General features: G+C 36.9%; 1 protein-coding gene across 2 annotated transcripts in view; it reads right to left on the bottom strand.

Annotated features, from left to right (window-relative positions):
• Nucleotides 1-2,683: 2,683 nt before the first annotated feature.
• Nucleotides 2,684-19,420, bottom strand: part of gna12a (guanine nucleotide binding protein (G protein) alpha 12a) — a 33,642-nt gene continuing 16,905 nt past the window's right edge. For both annotated transcript variants that reach the window (XM_056261659.1, XM_056261660.1), the window contains exons 3-4: nt 4,046-4,096; nt 2,684-3,334 (exon numbers count right to left, since the gene is read on the bottom strand). In XM_056261659.1, the coding sequence (XP_056117634.1) occupies nt 2,765-3,334; nt 4,046-4,096 (621 nt within the window). In that variant the 3' untranslated portion in view covers nt 2,684-2,764. The remainder of the gene's footprint in view (nt 3,335-4,045; nt 4,097-19,420) is intronic.

The raw sequence follows: 19,420 nt of genomic DNA, 5'->3' as shown, positions 1-19,420 counted from the left end.
TGGTAGAAACCTGCCTATGACTGATTTTAACTTCTACATACTGTAAAAAATCTAATTCATATCGAAAAAAAAATACTGTAAAATGCAACAGTACAAACCTTTTAATTGCTTAACAGTAAATTAACTTACCACATAAAAGCTGTAAATTTTAACATTGCAGTAATTTTACTATGAATTACCATATAATTTACGATGAAATACAATAAAAGAACATTCTCAGACATTGTTCATATCAGTAATGAATTTTTTTGTTACATTTTATGTTATTTAGTTAATGTTTATTGCATTATTTTTGCATCAGATATTTCATGTGTGTGACTCTGGCCACTGTCTATATGAGTGTTGGCCATGTTTTATGGACAAGACTTGAAAAAATATGATTGGTATATTAATAATCTGTCACTTAATAAAATATAGCCTACAGTTATAAGTTGTAAGATATACAGGCACTAATATGCCTTCCTGTAATACCTGAAACATTTACACTGAATTTTTATGCTGAATTTCAGGCAACCACAGCTGCCTATTTTTTTTTTAATAAAAAATATACCAGGATATTTGTTACAGTGCATATTGAGTTATACAATATGCAGTAAAGAACAAGGCAAAAAGCATAACTCAACAATTTTATTGTATTTATACAGTTCTTATATACAAAACACACATAATGCAGTTAATCTGGAATTTCACACTTTTTACAATCACTGGATACGTAAAACATTAGGGAAGCAGAATATGAAAGTGGAAAAAAGTACAGTAAAACTCTGAAAGGAGTTTTGAAGTAGACATCATGTTGACAGTGACACTCATGACATCCTAAGTGGGACAAAACACCAGAGCAGCAAATGTAGTGTAAATAATACTGTAGTTAAATCATCTTCAGCAGATTAAAATCGCAACTGGAAATAGTTTCTCTGTTTATTATTCTCCAAATATAATTTATATCAAATTAAGTACACGCCATATGCTTATCTTGATCACGAGTTTTAATAGCCTTTGTACTTGTGTCTGTGTTTTGTGTCTTTTCCGCTATTTCACTTTTAAACTCTCCCAATGGATTTATGGTCATAAAAGAGGAAACAACGATGAACACAGCCTTGAATTAAAGAATCTATTCCGCTTCTTTATGTGCACAAGAGCCAGAGATCTTCCAGTAAATGCACGTGTTGCTCCCACTGGGAAGAGCTGTCAGGGACAAAGGTTCAGGGTGTGTCCAATTTCTCAAATCAAATCCCTTCCTGCCAACGTTCAGTAAGCCAACATGGCACTGCGGTGATTACAAGGGCAGAATTTAAATGCCTTTAGGGCACAGAGAAACATTGCCATTGTTGCTTTGTAATAGAAATAAGCCACAGTGTCCACTGCAGTACATAAAACAGAAAGAATTCAAGAAAAGAGCTTGATGCTCTTTTCAAAACTTGAAAAGTATTTGATAACATATCTCAAGCTGTCAAAACAACAGCAAAACAAAATTCTGACAAGTGGACACCTGCACTGAAATTGAAACCGCTCGCCCTCCGAGGAAACTGTGAGTCAGCGACTACCTCTGATGACAAAAACAGATCAAATTGTGCCACCACCACCAACAAACGCTCCTCAGCATTAGCAGAAGTCTCAGAGAAGTCACTTCACACCCTGTTCATGGAGTAGTTCAAAAGAATAGACCGCAACATGGGTGCAACAAATCGGGGGCTCGTCCGGGATCGCAACCTGGGACTCTTGCAGCCACATCAGCTAAAACCAAAAGCACACAGCTGTTCACAGCTGCCATTCAACAAGCCCTGGAGAATAAAGCTCAGTCCCTGGCTGAAATCAAGGAAGAACTAAGATCTTTACATCTGCTGATGGTATAAGTGAACAGCATCAGGTTGACTCCCTCTGTAATTCTCCTTGTAGAGTCATGATGAACTACACAGGTTATATACATTTCGAGAGGCTTAACATCATATGAATACTCATAAAGTACACATGTTGTGCAATAATGACATTTAAAGAATACCATTAATGCATTATTCATCTTAAGTTAGTGGTGTTAGGCATAACCAGTGATTTGACCCTACTCTAAATTCCAAAGCTCGTAGCTTACCGTGAAGAGACAAATAAAAGCAGACACAGTTAACATTTACAAAAGCCGCTATTCACTCTATGTACAAAAAACCCTGCTTAGTTGTTAATGAGACAATTTTGCATGACATCTATAAACTCACAAGTATAGATAAAGCAAAATGTGATTTAAATGTTAGATTATATCAAAAATAAACCTGTCAAATGACATGAAATGAACTACTTGTACCAAGCAGGATGTTCAGTGCAGGTTTGCCATTTATTTTTAGGATGTTATTTGGGAGATGAGCCAGTATAAAGTTATTGTGCATTGTTTGAGTTTATCCTTAAGAAAGGAGGTGAAAATACTCTAAAATGATTGACTACCAAACTGCTTCATTTTTCTTTGCGTTAACAAACTGTAATCCCCTCAAATGTTCTTGGCTTTTCCACCATCTAAGGTGTCTTCAAACTTCCTGTTTCACAGGACGAAATTAAAACGAGTGATGACAGAGAGATTCATTCAATTTTGTGTATGAATGTCATGTCTCTCATATACAGCTCTGCATAATGGAGTACTTGATCAGCTAACACACGATGCAAAGTACATTTTGCACCATGATTTTTTTCCTGCACCAGAAGTCCAGATGGCACATCCTCCTGCGATAGGATGGAAATTGGACTCAAACAATGGCAAAAACAGATCAAAGTACTGTAAATGTCACTGCAACATTATGTCCTTAAGGTTCTCCTGAAGAATTGTATCTTTGACGGCATGAAAGACAAAGCGAATGTTCTCAGTGTCAATGGCAGTGGTGAAGTGGTGGAAAAGTGGCTTGCTGCGGTTGCGACGTTTGCGGTTGAAGCACTGCACTAGATAAGCTTGCACGTCCTCCAGTCGGTGAGGGTCTCCCCGGAAGTCGGAAAAGTGCTTGCAAATGCTGACTTTGCGTACCTTCTCCACCAGAAGGTCCATCTTGTTGAGGAAGAGGATTATGGACACATTGGAAAAGAGCTTGTTGTTGACTATGGTCTCAAAGATGTTCATGGACTCCACCAGGCGGTTAGTGCGCCGGTCTTCCATCAGCACCTGGTCATACTCGCTGGAGGACACCATGAAGAGGATGGAGGTGATGCCATCAAAGCACTGAAACCATTTTTGTCTCTGAGAGCGCTGGCCACCCACATCTACCATCTTAAAAGGGATCTTCTTAATGATAAAATCATGCTCCACAATTCCCTTGGTGGCCTTCCTGGCCAATAGGATGTCCTGTCGGCTTGGTAGATAATTCTGAAAGAACAGGTTGAGTAAATAAAGTCAATAATAAATATATATATATATATATATATATTAGCACAAATCAAACAAATTTTTTACAATTTGCTTTAGCTAAATTGATCTAAAATATTTTTATTAACAAGGATAATTATTGGCACAGGTCTATTAGAGTTTCACATTCTACCAGGATCTTCTTTATCCACTTATGCAACTTAAAACAGAAAAACTATACCTTTTGCAAACTTAACCATTCTGATTTTTGTGAAATCTATGTGGTAAAATAAAAATAAATAAAAGCAAAAATAAGAGTGGTTTCCAGGCAATCTTTTGTCACAAATACACAATCCTTCATAAAAATTGCCACAAGGGCAGACAAAATGATCTTTGAAGCAGTTTTCAAAAGGCCCACATCCCACCCAAACTATAACATTTATCTGTTTTGTATTTGGCCTTGGTTTCCATGCTCACACAAAACCCTTCCAGGCCTTTTTTTTATCACTCATCTGAGACACACTATGTGTTCTTGGCAACCTTGGCCAATATCAAACTCAAAGAGACCACTTTACTTTCATTTTCAGTGTCTCCAGTCTTCAATGCCCCCATCTCTGCTGGGAAACATTGCATAAAAAACACTATTCTGACTGACTATCTGTGTTTATATTGCATGGTCATATACCATGAAGAGCTGGCACTATTAAATAATGCTGTGTTATCATGACTCACCAGTTGGCCAATCCGATCCAAGTTGTCCAGGAAATATTTCACTGATTCACTCTGTAAAAAAAAAAGACCACAAAAAGATAAGTGTTTCACCCTGTACACAGAACAAGAGCATTCCCATTTATACAAACTAAAAAACTAAATATAATAATTACATAAATTACATCAGTCCGGCATCAACTAATAAAGTCACTATAATTAATTAAAGGATTCATACCTCGAGGTATTTTTTTTTAAATGGAGGAGCTCCGGAAAGATAAAATAAGAAGTGACAACAGTAGAAGACGAGTTAAAGTTCACATTTATCGTTTGGCTCCTTAACCTGAACATGAACTGTGTTACATACAACAGCATAAGAGACTTTTTCAAAAACATTAAAAAAATCTTACAGACCCCACAGAAGAAGATTTTCTACTTCTACACAAGCAGGACAATAAAAGTTGATATAAAACACATTTTGAGTTTGTATTCACTTATTCTTGCAAAACTACATTTTTATTAAAACAAATAGGGCAACACGATCCCAAAAGCAGTTCTAATTCAGGAATGGAAAGTCTAAAAGTAACAGGATGTTCCTATCTTTGTCTGAGAACTATTCGGGACACTCATACCACACAGTGCCCGTCAGCAGAATTTCAGTTAACTCTAAAACGTAGCTTTTACACATAATGCCTATAATCTCCTGTTACTTCATTAAGTGCTGTAGGGAGGTGAATAATCATTCTCAAGTATTGCTCCCTTGGACCAACATTTGGTTAAGTGCACATTAACACATTTTACAGCCGTGACTGCATTACATTAAGGGTGGTTTACATTACAGAACGCTGGCTGTAATAAATGGATCCTATTATTTCCAAATATTACAAATGAACAGGCACAAGAATGACTGGAGGCTTTTTATCTTGAACTCAGCTCAGACTTTCACTCCTATACTACAGGAGAATCAGGCCAGAGGTCAGAGCCCAATCCATAAATAAAGCTGACTGATGAGATGTCTGAAGCTCAGGGTGATCAGAGTCAGTACGGTATGTTCACACTGGTCTCTTCTTCCAAGAATCAATTACATCTGCTGCCTTCATAAGCCACAATCTACTGATAACTGCATTTATTGCCCAATATCTGGAGACTTTTCCCAGCAAAAAAACATGTTCTGTCTTAATGGAATGGACTCCCTAGAATGAAGAAATAGAGAGATGAACTAAATTGCTGTGTTGAGCATTATTTCCTGACAAAGTTGTTTTCACGCAGGCTTTTGGATGGCAGACACTGCGGCCTTGGCGTTTCAGTGAACATTGTCTGGAAAAGCAAATTGTGTCCTCTAGTTTGTGTGTGTCTCACAAAGGCCCCTAGCCTGGCCCATGTTCCCAACAGGAAACAGCTGTGTGTGAAAACAGGGGATTAGTAGAACAGCGCTGGCCCTCTATAACAGACTGAAGCCCAACACCCAAACCCTGCACGCACGCACACACACACGCGAGTACACACAAACACACGCACGTACACACACACACACACACACGTTGGGTTTCCATGTGTTATGGGGATTTCCATAGACATAATGATTTTTATACTGTACAAACTGTATATTCTATCCCCCAAGACTAACCCTACCCATCACAGAAAATGTTCTGCATTTTTACATTTTCAAAAACAAGGACAAGGATATCGGATATTGCCATCTTTGTAGGGACATTTTGTCCCCATAACGTAGGATATACCTGAACCACACACACTCACACACGGCACACTATCATCAGGGCTTAATGTGACACAGGAAGGAAATCACGTAGATATCTGATAGCAGCGCCTGTGGCATTTATCAGTCTCGGATCTTTCCTTAGAATACGCACACACACAATAAAAATTCCTCTACTGCACTAAAAAAGTATATATAAATAATTATGTCTAAATATATTATTTTAGATGGGCAATGTATAAAATATATATCTTTTTTTATATTTTAAATCTTATTACTAAATTGTTAAGCAATGTTTGTTTGTTTTTTACAACAACAAAAAAAAAGTCCAAAAGCAGTCCGAAAAGAAAAATAAAGAAAAATAATTTTTGTTATCTGAAATAATTGAAATAAGGGAACTAAAATATAGTCGTGACTCCAAAACTAAAATTAAACTAACAGAATCCATTTAATTTTAGATACACAGGATATTATAACATTTTAAACCTTTACAACCTATCTGAAAATTAACCTTATCAATAACACAAGACTGCACCAAAAAGAGTGTTAAACACTGTTAAATGACATTAGCTAATGCATTAATCTCGCCTGCCCAAATATAAAATAAACATTTAAAAACAGTCAGAATGAAAACTAACAAAACTAAATTACTTTTCTATAATAATCGTAATGTAATGTTATTGACAAAACTTTGAAAGTACCATTATATAAATGTTATTGATAAATTCCTCCCTATGCAGTGTAGTAAGAAGCAGCATTAGACAGAGCTAAAGCACAGGGCTGTCGACTGACCCTTATCTCAGCTCTCTGATTGGTCCCTGCTCTGCACAATAGTATATGCTGCAGATCATTGGCCAATAAAGCTTGAGGTCTCCCTCCTCCCTCGATCTGAGCTCAACGCACACATGACGGCCTGTTGAGAGTGTGGGAAAGATCTGCGCTGAGGCCTTGCAGGCCACAGCCACAACTTTAGCACAATGTAGGAAAGTGTGCCCATGGGTATTTGTGCAGTGAGTAAGGGGAAGCATGATTGAGCACGGCCATGATCAGAGGTCTTAACCCCTCCCTTCCCAGTGGTGATCTCAGTCGCTACAATTCTGCCCCAGTCTTCTTCAAATAAACAGCAGATCTGCAGAAATGAGATCCAATTAAAGGCATCCCTCATGACCCTCGACTCAAATACAGACCCTAATCGCAAAGAAACTAAGGGAAATGCCTTGAAGGAAAACATCTTTGAAAATTTTGAGAGGAACATGACATAAAACTAGCCCTGATAAATCTTTCTTTAGTCTCTGTTTCAATCAAATGGCATGAGAGTCGTCTTGGGAGAGAGCTTATATGAACAAGGCTGAGTGGAACGGATGAATGCTTTCCTCGAGCTTCAGCGTGTTCATCAGGGCTTCTTTTCACCTCACACTTTGTTATATCTGACAGTAAAACCTTCCTAGGCAGTGAGTGGCGATCCTGTTAGAGTGATGTTTAACTGCCAGATCCAGCAGCTGTGCTTTGTTGGTGGATAACCGTTCCACAGTGACTGCGAACAGACATATCACCAAATGTTTTCATTTTTCTCTCGGTAGGAAACGTATTGTGCCTAGAAAAGTGAAATACAGCTGTGTGTTCCTATTTTTCGCAAGAGACATTGTTTGGCTTGGCTGAAAGGAATAGTTTACAATAATAGTTTAAAATAAAAAATTGCTCGTCCTCATGTCATTCCAAACCTGTATGGCTTTCTTTTTTAACATTGAAAACAAAGACATTTGGAAGAATGTAAAAAATGAATGCGTCCGAATGGCAAAAATTAATGCTAATGCAAATGAGATTTCAGCATTTAAAAAGATTTTCAGCAAATTATGAATTAAATTTCATTCTGTTCATCCCACAAATTTAACATGTTTAGCTTAAGAGGACTTTCAATACAAAATATTATCATTTTGGGAGCTTGAAAACCCGTGTCCACATTCATTCTACTGTTTGGAAAAGAGGAGCTTAGACATTCTGCAAAATATCTCCTCCATGGAAGAAAGAAAGAGTAAGTGATGATGGAAATGTCAGGTAACACTTTACAATAAGGTTCCATTGGTTAACATTATTTAACAAATGGAAAACTATTTCTAAAGCATTTATTAATCTTAGTTAATGTTAATTTTAACATTTACTTATGGAAGCTTGTTTCCACCACAGAATAAAAAATAAAAAAGGTAATTGCGACTTTTTATCTCACATTTATGACCTTTTTTCTCAGAATTGCGAGATATAAACTCACAATTGTGTTATAAAGTCAGAATTGTGAGATATAAACTCGCAATCGCTTGTTATAAAGTCAGAATTGTGAGATATAAACTCGCATTTCTGAGAAAAAAAGTCAGAATTGACTTTTTGACAGATTGACAGAATTGACCCCCCCCCTCGAAACTCGCAAATTCTGACTTTATAACCCGCAATTGCCAGTTTATACTTTATATCACACAATTGCAAGGAAAAAAGTCCGAATTGTGAGATTAAAAACATCGCAATTACGTTTTTTATTTTTTATTCAGTGGCAGAAACAAGCTTCCATATTTATTAATGCATTATTCAAATCAAAAGTAGTATCTGTTAATATTACTGGTTACACTTTATTTCGATGGTCCACTCCACTTTAGATAGAACTATAAGTAGCTGCAACTACATGTCAACTAACTCTCATTAGAGTATTAGTAGACTTAGGTTAGGGTTCAGGTTAGTAGAATAAGTTGACATGTAGCTGCAAAGTTAGTAACTTAGTAGAATGTCTAAAGTGGACTATCAAAATAAAGTGTTACCATATTATTATTTAATGGACCTGAGCTAACATTAACAAAAAATGAAGTTATATTTCAAATAACATTAACAAAGAATAATAAATGCTGTAGCAAATGTATTGCCCATTGTTAGTTAATGTTGGTGAAGGCATTAACTAACGGTAACTAATGGGACCTAAAGTGTTACCGAATATCAAGACCATAGCACAACTTCCAGATTCATATCTGTTCATTTCAGTCAGAAAAAAAATCCCTCTTCTGTAGTGACGATGTCTGCCCTCGCCTCCGTAAATATCAGACTATGTAAATAATCCTCACGCAAAACAAACAGAGTTTGATTTCCCGGTCCTTGGAGTGGGATTGCCTGTTTGGTTTGGATGCGAGAAGAGAACTCATATTAATCCCCCACATGGAGCTCCTTCACCTCCAGAGCTTCACAGAACCTCGGGCTGCTCCCACACTGTTGATCTAGCTGTAACCGTACACCTTGCCTTTTATCTTTGCGGATAGACTCGTATTAAGATTTTTGAGTTTGGAGGAGACCAGAAGAAGGAAAATGGATGAGTGTCAGGGAACACTGAAAATAATTCGAAGACTTACATTATGCCAGAGGTATGTTAGCAATAACATGAGCTGTGCTCCTAGAAACAAAAGACTAGAATTGTGTACCTTAACGCTGATTATTTATGTACACTATCGTTCAAAAGTTCAGGCTTAGTAAGAAATTAATGACCTTTATTCAACAAGCATGCATTAAATCGATCAAAAGTGACAGTATAATAAGACATTTATAATGTTACAAAAGATTTCTATTTCAAATAAATGCTGATCTTTTGAACTTTCTATTCATCAAAGAATCCTGAAATAAAGTGTATCACAGTTTCAGCAAAATATTAAGCAGCACATCTGGTTTCAACATTGATATTAAGAAATGTTTCTTGAGCATTAAATCAGCATATTAGAATGATTTATGAATGACACTGAAGACTTGAGTAATACATTTCGAATACATTTTAAAATGTAATAGTTATTTTAAATTGTAATCATATTTCACAATATTACAGTTTTTACTGTATTTTTGATCAAATAAATACAACCTTGGTGAGGATAAGGGACTTCAGTTCTTTCTATAAAACAATCATCCCAAATCTTTTAAACTGTATTGTATATTAACCACAATAAAAATTATGAAATTAATCATGATTGACAGCACAATAACTATATATATATATATATATATATATATATATATATAGTTAAAATGTAGTTAAAATTGTCTTTAGTTAAAATGTAACTTTAATCACTGGATTAAGTTCAGTGGAACAACCCTGATAGATGGGTCTATCATGACTGTCCATATCCGTACCCTCCAGAGCCCCATCTAACATATATCTTTAGGTGACACATTGCTGCTCGCTCAATGTCAAACACATGGGCAGACGACCTGAGAAATCGGTCCACAGGTTTCTGACATCTCACATTAGTGGCAGTGGATGGCAACTACTGCTGAAAAATACCATGACAGAAATGTCACTTCCAAGCAGAAGATCTGCACACCCTGTCAATCTAATGCATTGCTCTGGTTCAAATCAGTAATAGAAGAACAGGAGACACCTGTCCTGCTGAACCACAAGATAATGTGGTGTAAGCTAGGGCCACAACTAAAAACTGTTGATTAATCTGCCAATTACATCTTTGATTTAAAAAAAAAATATATATATATTTAAAATGATTACAATTTTAAATTATTAAAAAATATATTTTCATAATAATACCGAAAAAGCATGATGTTATTCCATATCCTGCTCAATGTTGTCCTCCAAGTAATGTGCAAATCACTGTGTATTTTACACTGTTATTGTCCTTTAAAATATCAATATTACTATATAAATCACAGATAGTTTTTCACAAAATCAAACACAAAAATAGCAGTGCTATTACTGACATTTCTTGTGCTTATACTGTAAATGTCAAGAATTATTTACTACAATGCCACTAGTCACTGTTCTTATAAAAATATAATTAGACGATTTTATGATTATAAATAGATTTATTTTAAACATTACATTTAATGTCACACAACCAATTTTAATCAAAAGGACAAAATTATTGCTTCATACTTGACAGATAATGACTTAATTTACAACATTTACAGAGAACATAAATTAAGTTATGCACTGGAGAAAAAAAATGTGTTTAATTTAAAGTGCTTATGCTTTGGATGACATTGGTCATGTTTTTCTGCAATTTTTTTTCCATAGAAATGTGGTTTTCACAACTGTAAAGTGACGTCAATGGGGACAAGTCTCAAGCATCCAACTTTTCAACAGAGAACATTTCTTATGGATTTGTATTGATTTTATATCGGTTAGTTGTTGCAGCTCTTGTGTCATCATTTCCTCAGCTCAATTTAAGTGAACTGTGGCTGTGACCTCAGCAGCAGACACGGTCTGTCAAGTCCTCTGTAATGTGAGAATGTGTAAAAAGCGTGAGACTAAGAGCCGTGCCGCTGTGTTTGTTCCTCCTTCGGCACTCTATGGCTCTGTGGGCATTTCCCACTTTTCTCTCCTGTGTCTCACCTCAATCAGTTCAGCTCCTATCTTATCCATTCGCCTAATGGCGGCCCCTCAGGGAGACTGACCCTAGACAGGCCTGGAAACAAACCACTGACGGGTGGAATAAAAACAGTGAGGGAGATAAAAAAAAAAAAAGAGTCAAGAAAAACAGTGTGGGTGTATGATGTTTTCAACAACAGCCAAACATTCAAGGACACGGCTGCCTGTAAAGTCCGTTTTTCCTCTTCCAGTACTGTGCTCCCCTTGGGTCTGTTTTCAAAAAGAACAGCCCACTCGCCATCTGTTTCACAGGGGCTCAAAACTTAATGTCTATTGCTAATCCTCACACTTTTCTCATGGACATGAAAGTGGTATTAAATTGTGTCCTGAGCTTTACTGAACATGCAGATGGAGCAATATGAATTTGTTCAATGTCTCTCTGAGCACATCATTCCCAGAGGACCTTTCAGAAAGCAATTGTGATTTTGGAATTTAAAGTTGTGTGTGTGTGTGTGTGTGTGTGTGTGTGTGTGTGTGTGTGTGTGTGTGTGTGTGTGTGTGTGTAATGCACACATATATGTATAATGTACAACCCAGTACAAAAGTTTGGGCTTGCTCACTAAGGCTGCTTTTATTGAATAAAAAACTGATAGTAATATTGTGTCTGTTAAAATCTGTATCTGAAGAGTTCAGATGCAAAAGCCTCTAAACGCCACCTCCGTCAAAAATGAGATAATGACATTGAGTGAAAGCTATCTGAACACAGTACACGTTCAACAAATATATTTGCTTCAAATCCTCGAAATCTCAGCCTCAGCCCATTCAGAAATATCAGTTTGTCGGCAAAAGCCTCTAGACGCCACTTCCCTTTGGCAGCAAAAGCCACTACATCCCGAGAACCAATCAGAAGGCGCGAGCCGCGCGAATCAGTACAGGCTGTTTCAATAGAGCGGTGCGCTGAGGAGACGGATTTTTTTAGACGGCTGAGGAGATTGTTTTGTTTTTGGATTCAGATTTTTTACATTTTTAAGATGGAGTACGATGAAATGGAGGAGCCTGTCCTGCTGACATCAAAAGGCAGAAGAGAACGTCGTTTATCTACCTCAAAACTCTTCCCGTTAATTTACAAGGCAAAAGAAAATAGGTAACTTTACAGTGAAAATAGCTTGGTCGCAAGTGTAGCATGCACTCATAACAGTTCTTGGTGCAGTGCTGTAACTTTGAAGGAATTTGATTTATTATACTTGAGATATACATTATAATATTACTTTACATTATTTAAGTCTTATAAGCTTCTTATACAAAATGCACAGATATTGATGTTTAAGAATGTTGCTCTGTTCTACTTGATTATACAAACTAAAACTATTAAACTATTTTAATCGCCAATTCTTTTTGCCAATGTGGTTGTACTGTGTGAATCGGGGGGGCTTTTGTCTTTATTCAGACAGGGCAGAAAGGTGACTGCAGAGAAATGGGGTGGGATTTGCAAATAATCGCAGATCTCATTCAGCCCCCCTGTAAAGAGGTGTGTCTACTGTTTAGTTTTGAAATGAATGTGCTCTAATCTTTTTCAGTGTTTCTAGTTACATTTTTATTGATTTTTCAGCTATTTACTATGTCTTGTCCCAAAGAGGTGGATTTAGAGGTTTTTGCGAAAAAAGCACAAGTGGATTTAGCTGTTTTTGACGCAAAAGAAAATCTAATTTGTTAAAAATCACTGAATTGACTCAAGTGACATTTTTGAAAAAAAGTTATTTTATTCAATGACTAATAACCTTATCAGTACCTTTAAAATGAAACTACTGGACGTGAACATAGGAGCCTGATAAAAAATGCTCATTTAAAGAAAATAAGTCTGACGGATTTAGAGGGTTTTGCATCTGAACTCTTCATCTGTAAATATCTGTTTTCTATTAATTCATTTTAAAATGTAATTTATTCTTGTCATGGTAATGCTGAATTTTTAGCATCAATCTTCAGTGTCACATGATCCTTCAGAAATCATTCTAATATGCTGATTTGATGCTCAAAAAAATGTCTTATTATTTTCAAAGTTTAAAACAGGTGAGCTTCGATAAGGCCCCATAAAAGTAACAAAAAAGTGACCCATACGACTATTTTCCAAGTCTTTTGAAGTCATACAATAGCATTGTGTGAGAAACAGATAAAAAATGATGTTGTTATTCACTGATAATCTTATAAACTAATAACCGTTGTGACAGAATACCTTAGACAGTGAGATGAACTTGAAAAACAATTTATGAACAAACCATTCAGACTGACAAATAAATAATTTGATTCATTGAAAAGATTAGACTCAAAAATATGTCCTTTTACAGATTGAAATGTCCAGTCTTGCCTCAAATCCACAGTACATCCCTCAAAAAGTTTTTGATTTTGTTAGGTAAAATATCCCCTTAAAAGCCTCTTTGACATAACCAAATAATTAATATAATAAAAAATGCACATTTTTCTTACTATCCAGATTTTTTGTTTTGGGACAAAAAAGACTAAGCCTTTGAATAAAAGTAAATAAGATATTTTTTTAAAAGACAAAAAAATAATTCCCAAAAAAGATTTTTTTAATAAATTACCACAGTATGATATTTTAAACTTATGAATGGGAGTTTAGACTGGAAACCACCTGCAGACACATGCACAAACCTTTCATTTCCATTATAAGGAGTGAAATAACCTTGATACCACTTAGGTGTATAATCTCCAGCCTAGGAATGTCAAGGCAATAGAAGTGTTTGTCATGGTCATATCAAACCTCAGCAATGCCTGGAGTACTTTGACTAAGTTGTACTATAATGGCCTAGATAGGGCAGACAGACAGATAGGACACTGGAGGAGCAGGCCAAAATGAGCATGCATTTATCGCTCCTGACAGTCTGTCTACAGATAGCACATGACAGATGACAGGGCAGTCGAAGAAATATGGCTGAATCCACCAGTGACACCTCTCAGAGTCAAAAGCCTTTCTGCGCTGTCACTTCTATTATGCCTCCTGAGAAATGAGGGGTTATAGTGATGTCGCGAGGACATGACGGCCAGAAAAGAGGGAAGAAAGGGGATGTAGGAATGATAGGAATCTGGGAACATTGATTGTAGTGCTGTTTGAGATGTTGGATTGCAGGTCAAGGTCTATAAAATATGATTTTTGACTAAATTAACTGTTTGTGCCTCTGTGTTTCTTATTTCATTTTAGATAAGAGGGGCTGATCTATAAATGAATGCAAATTCTAAAATGTTTAGCAGCACAAACAGTGAATCTCGGTCGGTCCCCTGAGAACTATAGTTCCCCTAGGGACATTTTCCTGGTTGCATTCACACCGCCTTTAGGAACTCTGAAGTGACATAAAGGCTCCGATGTACTTCAGGCGAAATCGAAGAACGGACTGATGTGACGTCATTTCGAACAAAATCAGGCCAAAATTGGCCGTTCGAAACAGCTTGCCAATGCTAACTTTATGGGAAGTTTGCTACGGCTGGTAAACACTTTTGTACTACCATTGGTCCGAGGCGATTACGCAATAGGTAGATGTGTGCAGAGCGCCTTCTTTGACGTGGATATCTTTTCCGGTTAATTTCTCCTGTTCAGTCCGTCGAGGTCAGACGTCCGCGAGTGAAAACATGAACACATTGGAGAGCTGCTTTTTAATAGAAAAAGTTGTACTTCTGATGAAACAAGTCACTGACACTGTTTGCTTGCTTTTAAGCAATCCATTGTATAAAGTGCTATAAATAAACGTGACGTAACTTTACTAGAGTGCCGAATTGCAAACATATCCACGATGCTTTTCTTATGCTTTATTTAAAAAATGCTTGCTGTTTAAAAAAAAAAAATGTGTTTATTTTGTTATTGAGAGGAAAGCGCACAGCACCTGTTTTTATAAATTCATCTAACCATAGCTCTCAGCAGTGTGGGTGCCATCTGGATGTTCGGTAAAAGCATATCGCTGCTCATGTCTTTTGAACTTCGTTTTACTTACTGAGCGAAGAACGAAAAAGTACTTCGCCGTCGTGGGTTTCGTAATAACGGAAATGGAATATAGATGTATAAGTTATGCAATTGAAAGAACAAAAAAGGAGGGCTAAGAGACAATCATCAAGGCTGAGAAAAGAACACAACATCGCAGACAAATGCGCCTAGCAAATGCCGTTAACATTATCTTTTTATATATTTATGTGCTAAATGTTAGTTTGTGGAGTAAGTATATATATATTTATGTGCTAAATGTTAGTTTGTGGAGTAAGTATATATATATTTATGTGCTAAATGTTAGTTTGTGGAGTAAGTATATATATATTTATGTGCTAAATGTTAGTTTGCGGAGTAAGTATATGCAAGCTGTGTGTTTACACGATGGCTTTTTAAAGTCCCCGTGAACCGGAAGTTGCAAACGACTTTTCTCCAGTGTTGTGACGTATTTCCGAGAGAAACGGAATACTAAATGAGGCAAAATGGTGGGCGTGGCTTTTTTCCCATCTAGCACCTGATAAGATCTAGAAAAGTAGGTGTTTTCATTCAGCCTGTCTACTGTCAGTTGGAGGGGCGTGGTTACGGATGTTAAGAAGACGCCCAAACCGTGAAACCTACGTCATCAGGGAAGGTCCTCCAACGCAGAGGGGAGGGGAAATTTCAGATTTTGATTAAAGATTACGAAGCCAAAAAATTTTTTTGTGTGGATTGACTTGCATGGATGAATTGTTCACCACAAAACGATCAATTTAGGCAAACAAAGTAAGTATGGTCAATTTTGAATTCATGGGGACTTTAAAAATGGCGCGTGCAGGTGTTTCGTATGGCATGCGTCCCAGACAGCAACATAGTGTCAGCTCAGATCAGGCCCACATCTGGTACGCATGGAATCCTCATGTACCAGATTTGGCCCGGATCTGGGCCGACACTATGTTGCTGTCTGGGGTTCGGCCAATAAATGTACACTTCACTTCGTCACTGGGAGTTCCTATTGTGCTGGGTTAGACTACTCTGAAGTAGGAGCTAATTTAGTTCCCCCAAAAGGCGTTCCTATAACTAAAATCGTTCCCAGTTCCTGCGGTGCAAACATGCCAAAAAGCGGGTACTTCCGCCAATAGTTATAGGAACTATGAAAACATTCTCAGTGAGAAAACCCCTAAAGTGAAGCCATTTCATCTTAGATGCAGAGGAGATTATGGGCCTGAAAATAAAAGTCTGATTGGGTAAATCTCACAAAAAGATTGAGAATTTTTACATTGTCACAATGCAAAAAAATAGGATTAATTTCCTTTATGCAAAATATAATTAATTACTTCTTCCTTTGGTTTGAGGGTGAAATAGTACCCACACGTTTCGATCGTAAGATTCCTACTGCAAGTAAAACATTAATCTGCAAGAAAACACTATTCTGTTTGTCTCATGCATCAAAGATGCATTGTTGTAAATTTCCACCAAAAATCCAGTATGTGTTTAGAAGTGTTACATAACAGATATCCAAATATAGTGAAATGTAAATAAGTCTATTTTCATTTCATTTCCGGATGCCCTAAACGGAGGGGAAGTATTATAATTGCTTTAAAGCTATTTGTATAGATTAGTTATGTGAAAATTCAGTGGATGAACACAAACAATTGAGGTTTGAAAGTAGCAATAATGTCATGAAGCCATTTAGTATCAAAGCAGTTTATCTAATGTCTACATCTCCCTCATTATGTGCTTTTTCTTGCTCTCTGTAAATAAATAAAAAAAAACCTGAGGAATTAATAAAATGTTTTCTGGAAATGATCTCAGCAAATCTCTCGGCCAAAACCCACAACACATCTGGTCAGTATGCCTTCATCAATCTTGCCACTAGCGATTAACTGCAGTAATTAACCGTAACCCTCTCTGAACCATGAATGTCTGCGTTTCCTCCATTTATTCATACATTTCAAACCGGACTCTGCTATGAATGTCCCAGTACAGTGTCTATATCCCAGCTGTGTGAATAAGTCTGGCTGTGTTCCGGGGTGGAGAGTGTTACCCGTTGACCGGGAGTCAACTGAGCAACAATAAGGCATTTTTTACCCTGGCCACAGCCAAAGGAGTGGTGGGACTCAGCGAGAAAACTTCTCCCACAGCTCAGCACTTATATTATTGCTTATTGCACACACTCTTAGGTGGATTTGCTTTAATTACAGAGTGTGTAAAAACCAGGAAACTATTGACTAAGCATACTCGGCTCCAGTGGCCACAAACGCTCAGCAGTAATCGCAGCCACATCCGCTGGAGGGAGAAGCCAGATTGATTCAACAAGAAGAGAGGATTGTCTGGAGAGGTGCCGATACAAATTAAGATGTCACAAGCCAAAAATGGAGGATATCCACAATGAGACCTATATGAAACATACAACTGTACTGATTCAAAAGGATTTAAAGGAATAGTAAATTAAAATTCTTTCATCATTTACTCAGCTGAATGGTCGCCAACCAGTAAGATTTGCGCTTTTGGTCACATGCCTAGAGCTGCAGCTGTAACATAAAACTACCATTTGATGGCACTAACAAACACTATTTTCACCGAAAAATAGCGACAGACTATGTTGTTCAATCCAAAAAAAGATGTTCAATCCATTTTTATTTGGTTTCATTCTTAAAAAGTGAGTATAAATATTGTTCCAAAGCAGGTTTACAGAGAATACTGCCTCCATAGGAAGCAAAGAAAACATTACTTTTTTTTCCCCTTTTTTTCTTTTTACAAAATTAAATAATGTATGTAATTGTCAATATTATCAAAATGGGCACAAGTGTTTAAATTTGTGTCAAACATTTTAATTGCTGTAATAAATTAAATTTGAAAATACTAAAAAAAAATATATATATATTCAATTCAATAATACAATATCATACTTCAAATAAGAAGGTTAGTCAGAAGTTTGAAGTGTTGAAACAGTGAATTTCAGTTGATCTTGTTAAGGCTGATTTTTTTACTTCTTTTGCCTTGTGTAAATAATGGTAAAAAAAAAAAAAAACTTTCACTGAAACAAGTATAATCATATTTAGATTAAACATGAGAGTTCTGTTTCAAAAGTTTAATAGTGTAAAATATTTAGTAGTGTGTAAGTTAGTGCCCCTTTACATCACAATTAGGCTAAGCTGTAACTTACGCACAACTGATGCAACTTGGTTTAGAGGAGCACACAAAGAGAAGTTTAGCATAGTGTTAAAGCTGCACTTTTCAACCCTATTTCAACTCATTCCCCGTTGCATATTTTCAAATAAGCACTTTAAGATGCTCGTCTGTAAAATATAGCTTAAGTTATCCACAGAAAAAGGAAATGGGTTTCAAAATGGGTTTGGAACGGCACTTGGGTGAGTTAATTTATGTGTCATTATGAGTGAACCAATCCTTTAAATAATTAAATAAACATATATAAGTACTACTAGCTTTTGACAGAAATAGCCATGCATTGGCTTCTAGTTATGTTTTTTTCATTGTGTTTGTGTTGTGCTGATGTCTAGGCTGAGTGTGTTATTGGGGAGGTGGACCGGTCTCTGGAGATCTACTCTGCAGCTGCTCAGGAATGTGAGCTGTTCTGCTTATCTCCAACTCTTCTGAGGACGGCTTATGTTCTGCTATAAGCCATCGCTCCTAGCTCGCTCAGTAAACAAATACACCCTTCCTCTGTATGGATTCACTTTATATATTTTGGATTGGCCCTCTAAGACCATCAAACAATTCAAATGGTCCCCACATTTACAGAGTGGAAACAGAAAAATAGTGCGAGGCAGGCCCAGACCTGGCGAGACCGCCAGGAGGCATCGTAAACTACTAAAGATCATCCTTAAAATTGTTGTTTCTGGGTAACAATGTGCACAGCACGGTCGCTCGGTCTGCTGCCAGGAGTCTCATTAAAACATCTCGTACAGAAAAAGTTGGGTAACAAGAAGCTTACCAGCACCCATCTTATTTTCAGCCGTGAGGAATTTAAGACGCATCCCAGCAACATCAATCTCCCTGAGGAATGTTGAATGCCGCCCAGCTCTTGGGCAGTGGTAGGGATATCTTTCTTGGGGCTCGACCTGAAATGTTCTTATGCGGGGCGGATGTGTGAAACCTGAAAAATGTCTTCATTTCTGCTCTTTGTGTACATGAGATAACAAGCTCACTAATGGAATGGTATAATGATGTTCTAAGTGGTTATATGTGCTGAAGCTCGCAGGACAAGCCCCACTGTTCTTTGGGAAGGTTTCTCTGTGTAAATGACACAGCCCTCCCTCTCTTGCACAAATAGACATCATTACTCCTCCTGCAGATTCTTTCGCTGGCAAAATCCCAGCAAGCTTCCCTTCGTGGTTGAGGTGGCTTTTCAAGGAT

This window comes from Rhinichthys klamathensis, unplaced genomic scaffold (assembly GCF_029890125.1).
Source record: "Rhinichthys klamathensis goyatoka isolate OS25496 unplaced genomic scaffold, OSU_Roscu_1.1 h1tg000184l_1, whole genome shotgun sequence".
Lineage (NCBI taxonomy): Eukaryota > Metazoa > Chordata > Actinopteri > Cypriniformes > Leuciscidae > Rhinichthys > Rhinichthys klamathensis.
The sequence above is the reverse complement of the archived record's forward strand: the minus strand, read 5'-3'. Positions and strand labels throughout refer to the sequence as shown.